We start from the raw sequence: 6241 nt of genomic DNA, 5'->3' as shown, positions 1-6241 counted from the left end.
GGGGGGGGGGGGGGCGTTGCCCTACGTGTTCGTACGCTTTTTTTAAAGGGACTCTCTAGCGCGCTTTTCTTCGGACTCTCTTTGCTTTCCCTTTTCCTCACTTGTACTGGACGCTCTCTACTTTGCCTGATCGCTTCTTCCGCTCCGATTCTTCCCCCTCCCTGACGCGCCACTTGACACCGAGCCACGCACAACTGGCCGTCGTGTCCCTCTGGAAATTTCCTCCCCGTCTACTTCACTACCAGCACTGCCAGTATTCTCGCTGCCCTCCTCCCGCTCGCCCGTCGGTAACTGTAACCTATCCATATACAAAAGTACTCATTGCCACCCACAGATGTCTCTTAAAGCTTCTGCCGCTTACCGCCCTAAAATTTCAGTTTCTTCGCCCTATTTCACCTACCACATCCCCTTTAGCCACCCTTTTCTCACCCCTAACATCCCACATCACTACAAGAACCTCCCTTGCCCGCCATGAAGGCCGAAAAACCTAAACACAAAACTACCCCGCTCCCTTGCAAACCTAACGTCACTTTCCCTATTTAGCCAAATCCCACCCCCCAACTACAATGTTAATTAATTTCTATCATCCCAATGTACCCCTCACAACCGCACTCACCTCCTAGACCTCCACCCTCACACTCCACTCACACCTTCCACACAAACTTTGTAAAAACTTCTCACCGCCTGTCACTGCACACTTTCTCACTACCGCAACCAACATGCAAATCCAACTTTATTGATGTTCAAAATACAAGAATACTATATGTAAGATATTTGTTCGCGTCTTTGAGATGCATCGATCGACCTATTTATTTGTCTTTTATTACCCACCAGTACCGATTTATGAAGTTTCCGGGAAATGGTTTATTCTGTTTGTATAAACGAAACTTTTTGATATTTCAAATACAACAATACTAAATACGTAGTATTTTTGCTTGCGTCCTTGAGAAGCATCGCTTGATCTATTGTTGAAACTTTTATAACCCACCAGTATCGATTTATAAAGTTTCATCAAAATTTGTGTATACTGTTTATACACGGAGAAACCTTTTGCTGCAATATTTGCTAAAGATCAGACTAGATTTTACTATTTTTAGTTTGCAATGGAGGGACATAACGGAACTTTTGTAATGTTTACTACTTCGAGTAGTAACTAAACTGCATGTCTAACTACAAAATTCATTGGAATAAAATTTTAAAAATGTTACATTTACTTCAAAAAAGGTTTGCAGTATTTACTAAGCTCTGTAGTAAACCAGCAAGCAATGTATTATTATAGCCACTTATTAATTTCAGTAGAAGAAAATTCTAAATTTGTTGCATTAATATCTACAGAAGATTGCAATATTCGCAAAGGACTATAGTAACGTCAGGAGAGCATCGGCGCACTGAATTAGTAAGCGACATAGTAAAAATTGGTACAGTCAGATTAGCGGACGCAAAAAAATAAACCTAACATGCGCCGCGTCGCGATCAAGGTTATGACACACGTATTCTTTACACGAGCATATGACGTAAATTCAGACTTCTTTATTATGGGATGTTGAACTCTTTCGCACTGCACTAGCCGTCCAACAAGACGACCTCCGGCAAGACGACCCCCGCTCAACAACGGGCGAACCCTCAAAACGAAACGACGGCGGAGGCCGTACCTCTATCCCCTCCACTTTCTTCTCTGCAATATACACGACCTAATGTTTCACTTAACACAAAAGTTCACTCTACGCCACACACGTTCTCAGCGTAGAATTGTGGGAACCCCCCACGCCGTCGTCTTGCCGGACGGTGAAAGTACCGCGTTCGTCGTCTTATTGGATGGCTAGTGTATTATATTTCTTTAAATTGCAACACAGTACCCATTATTATATGTGTAGTTTATACAGTATTATATAAATACAGGAATATTATATTACAAGCTGAAACAGAAAAATGTGATTAAAAGTAAAGCTGGTGGGAATCGAACATGGGTCTCCAGCGCGGCAGCACGGCGATATTCCATTCTGCTAAACTATATAATGCGATCCAGAAATTTACCGCCCATATGAATTAAATGCTAGCACTGAAATTTATTTCCATTAAATTATTCATTAATTGTTCACAGTGATGGCATTTTCAAAATTCTAAGCACTATATTTTAACGTAATCAAATATCCTAATAACGAGATTTAAAAATAAATTTTGCTCACTGTGGAAAATTTGTTTTTCAATTGTAAATTTTCGAATTATTTTACTTTATTGGAATAAGGATCTTTGCATCAAACCAAATTGAGTGATTGATAAATTTAAGGAATTTCAATAGAGCGTTGGTCGGCTGAGATCGTTCACGCTCGGCTGGACTCGGTCCAATGCTAGGCTCGCTTACTAAGTCACTTACTAATATTCGAGAGCGCCCAAGGGCGAAGTCATATACGGCCCAACCTTAGCCCATAGTCGGCAAAAATATTGCTGAAGCTCGGCTGCCATTATCGCTCCAATGACGGAATGATAACTATGGCCTGCACTTGGCAGCCAAGACTTGGCTGCCATTGTCGGCCCAACATTGGGTATAATACTGCTATACTCTAAGGTCTAAGAATATACATCTATATACCGAAATCTATGGCCTAGCAGTCGGGAGCGCTAACTACTGCGTTAAACCGACAAGTTGAATCTCTGTGAAAAAGCCATCCTCATAAGCTGCAGTTCAGAAAAGTTAAAGAATCAAATTTTAAGCTCTCTTTTTCTAATTATTTCTTATTATGCGACGTTGTATTAATGTAAAATACTTAAACTGTTAACAGGAATAGCAACAGAATAATTTTAAAATAAATAATTTAAATCGATTACATTTTTTCTTCGCGTAATATTTCGTTTTTTCCATTGTATCCTACTTTACAACTTTTTGCAATGACAGGAAATGTAATTTTGCATCAACATTTAAAATTTTGAATGACAGAGCTTAACAAATTTTTTCGTGCCGATTCTGGGCCAAGCATCGGTAGAGGAACGGCAAATATAAATAGCGAATATAAGCTGCCAGCACTGGCTCAACATTGGGCCGATTTAAATAAAACATGGTTTACCGTGGTAAAAGTAACACTTGGCCCAGTAATGTGCCGTCACTGGGCCAGATTTTGGCTGATCCTCGTGAAACATGGTTCCCCGTACTAAAAGTGAGACTTGGCGCAATAAAGTGTCGATACTGGTCCAAGCATCGGTGGAGGATCGGCAAATATAAATAGCCAATATAGGCTGCAAGCACTGGCTCAACACTGGGCCAATTAAAATGCCGACATTGGTCCAATAACTTTAGCCGACCTTTGGCTGCCAAAATTGGACCAACACTGGGCCGTATATTCAGCTCCGGCAATTCGCACTTGGGCGATTTTCCGAATTTGTCTTACTTCATAATACAAAAAAAAAAGAAAGTGTCATAGTATAATTCATATTCCTACAGACAATAGCAATTCCTCTTACAAATGTAGTCTTTTATATTATTTTAGGTACTTATTACTTCTACTCTTTTTATATAATTTAATTATGTCTCCACTAATTTATCCTATCTAGGATTTTACTATAAAAAATACTAAGACTTCGTATTATCAATAGGAAAATTTCATATAAAAATAGCATAGCTTACGATTATTGTATCAAAATAAACGAATTATCGCCTCGGTCCCTCGATTGTAACCTAATTTAGTAATTTTTCCAGTGCAAAGTTTCTTAGTGTATAAGAAGACCTGTTTTGATATTCTAAATACGATAATACTGTATCCAATGTATTTGTTCGCCTGTTCGAGACGCATCGATCGACCTATTGACGAACCTTCTATTCTATGACCTCTTATCATCTAGCAATACCGATTTATACATTTTAAAAAGTATATTATTTATCTTCTTGATATGATAAGTTTTTTAATATTGGGAATACTACAGTATGTGTATGTGTGCGCACGCACGCGCGCGTGTGTGTGATATTTGCGCGCGTGTTTGAGACTCGTAGATTGATCTATTGACGAACTTTTGAACACAATTCTTAATTATTTAATGTTATTTGCTTAAACAATGATTTTGTAGAAAGATATTATAGAGAATCAATTATAAAACTGTAACTTTTGGAACGGCAACTGTCCCACAATTAAAAAAATCTGAAGATGTAAAAATTTCAAAGATTTTAAATACCTATGATGTTTAAAAAAAAATGGTCTTACTTTTTGAAAAGATCAGCATCATACCAAGCGGGTAAATCATCATGAGCTACATTCCAACCTGTAGTAGCTATGTAACTATTGTCATTCATCAATTCATTAAAATGCTCTTCTACTGTTGCAGTTTGCGCTATTATAAACAAATATACATACATTAAAAAATATTCTTATCTTGATAATAATAATAAATATTAAATATAGTACATTATATAGTTACCATCATCTATGCTAGCCACCATTTTAATTTTTATCAAGTTCTGGATAGAAAAATGATATTCAAATAAGAATTAGGAAATTCTTGATCATAGTGACAAAGAATGTCCAATATATTTGATAATCCGCAATATATTTCTTTATAGTGATTTTATAGTCATCAAAATGAATAGTGCACAGAAACGAAAATGCTATTAATTAATTTCTTAAGAGCGATCTATTAAATAAGAAAAAGGGCTAAATACGTTTGTTAAACAGTTTAATTTGTGGTATTGTAAACTGTAATACAATTAGAAAAACCTAATATAGTCAATCTTATGAAAACGCACCACTCAACTCAAAAATTCACTTAAACCAAATATAAGTTTGACACAAATTAAATGCATCAATTATTCAATAATTTGTATTAACTTTAGTAACTTTTTTAAATGGCACTTTTAAATTTATAAGACATTATTTCATAAGGCTGATCCGTTTCATTCGGAGCTTGCTGCAGTACTGCAATTGCATGCTGCATTTCGAGAGGGAAATTTAATCACTCAACCGGTTGCTATATTTAACTATAGCACATCCACAATTATAGCTAATTCGAACTTTCATCTCCAATCTGAGAAAATATTGTAGTATTTCGCAGACGTGTGTTCTTACAATAAACGTAAAATATAATATATATAAAAAATATAAAATAATATACAGCATTAAAAATAATAATGCAAAAAATAAAATTTCTACCAAAACAGATGAATTTTCAAATAAAAAAGAGAATTTTCTACAAAACAGTTGATTTTCAGACCAAATAATTTAATTTTTATTTAAAAATAATTTCCTACCAAAAAACGAAAATTTTTTAAAAATAAATAAAATACATTTTTCACTAAATAGATGAATTTTCAAGCGAAAACTATAATTTTGTGCAAAAAAAATCTTAAATAAATTATATAAATTTTCAACCAAATAGGTTTTATTTTGTAAAGCAAAATATATAATTTTTTAACCAAAAATTAAACAGTTAAATTTTAATTAGTGAACAATTTTATTTAAAATATAAATTTTCTACTACAGTTTAATTTTCTACAAATTTTCTTATTTTGAAGCCAAGCAGACGAATTTTCTAGAAAAAGTTTGATTTTCAACCCGAAAATATTAATTTTTTAACAAAAAAAGCTTATTTGAATCAAATAATTAAATTTTATATTTAAAAAATTCGTTTTTGAGCAGAAAACCGATTTTTTAAAAACGGAGTTCCATTTTCAACCAAATGGATAAAGTTTCATCTAAAATTACGAATGTTTACCAAAAAAGTTTATTTTCAACGAAATAATTTAATTTTCAACTAAAAAATATAAATTCTCGACTAGAAATGATGGAACCCAAGGGAAAACTTTATATCGGCGGGTGAGTTGAAGAACGTAGTGCCTGATTTTTGTTTCAAGCGCCGTCGTATCTCGCCATGGTTTCAATACATGTCGTATGTAGCTTGTGTTTGAACAGACGTAGTATTTCGCTCGCAGATTCAAAAGACGTCGTATCTCGTTGACCGCCCAAGAGCGTGCCTTTCTCGCGGTTCAAAAAACGTCGTATCTCGTTCACTGTTCAGAAGACGGTGTGCCTGTTTTGCGGTTCAAAAAACGTCGTACTTCGCCCGCTGTTTAGGAGACGTCGTATCTCGTTCGCAGTTTAAGAAACGTATCTCACAAATTTATAAAATTTATAATTTTTCTGTCTGTATCAAATTTGCAATAAAACGGCACAATATACTTTATTTAAAAAATAACTTATAAAACACTTGTAAATAATTATTTAAAATTAATTCTGCTGCTGCCAATCAAGAATATCTTCCA

The 6241-nt window shown here is 34.9% G+C and overlaps 1 protein-coding gene across 4 annotated transcripts in view; it reads right to left on the bottom strand.

The window, feature by feature from the left end:
* LOC117175023 overlaps positions 1-4888 on the bottom strand; it is a 19154-nt gene extending 14266 nt beyond the window's left edge. For 2 of the 4 annotated variants that reach the window (XM_033364528.1, XM_033364531.1), the window contains exons 1-3: positions 4730-4888; positions 4405-4617; positions 4191-4317 (exon numbers count right to left, since the gene is read on the bottom strand). In XM_033364528.1, the coding sequence (XP_033220419.1) occupies positions 4191-4317; positions 4405-4426 (149 nt within the window). In that variant the 5' untranslated portion in view covers positions 4427-4617; positions 4730-4888. The other 2 variants (XM_033364530.1, XM_033364529.1) reach the window with 2 other exon arrangements.
* Between the last annotated feature and the right edge of the window lie 1353 nt (positions 4889-6241).

This window comes from Belonocnema kinseyi, chromosome 6 (genome assembly GCF_010883055.1).
Source record: "Belonocnema kinseyi isolate 2016_QV_RU_SX_M_011 chromosome 6, B_treatae_v1, whole genome shotgun sequence".
Lineage (NCBI taxonomy): Eukaryota > Metazoa > Arthropoda > Insecta > Hymenoptera > Cynipidae > Belonocnema > Belonocnema kinseyi.
Note: the sequence above shows the minus strand (reverse complement) of the source record. Positions and strands in the feature narration are given on the sequence as shown.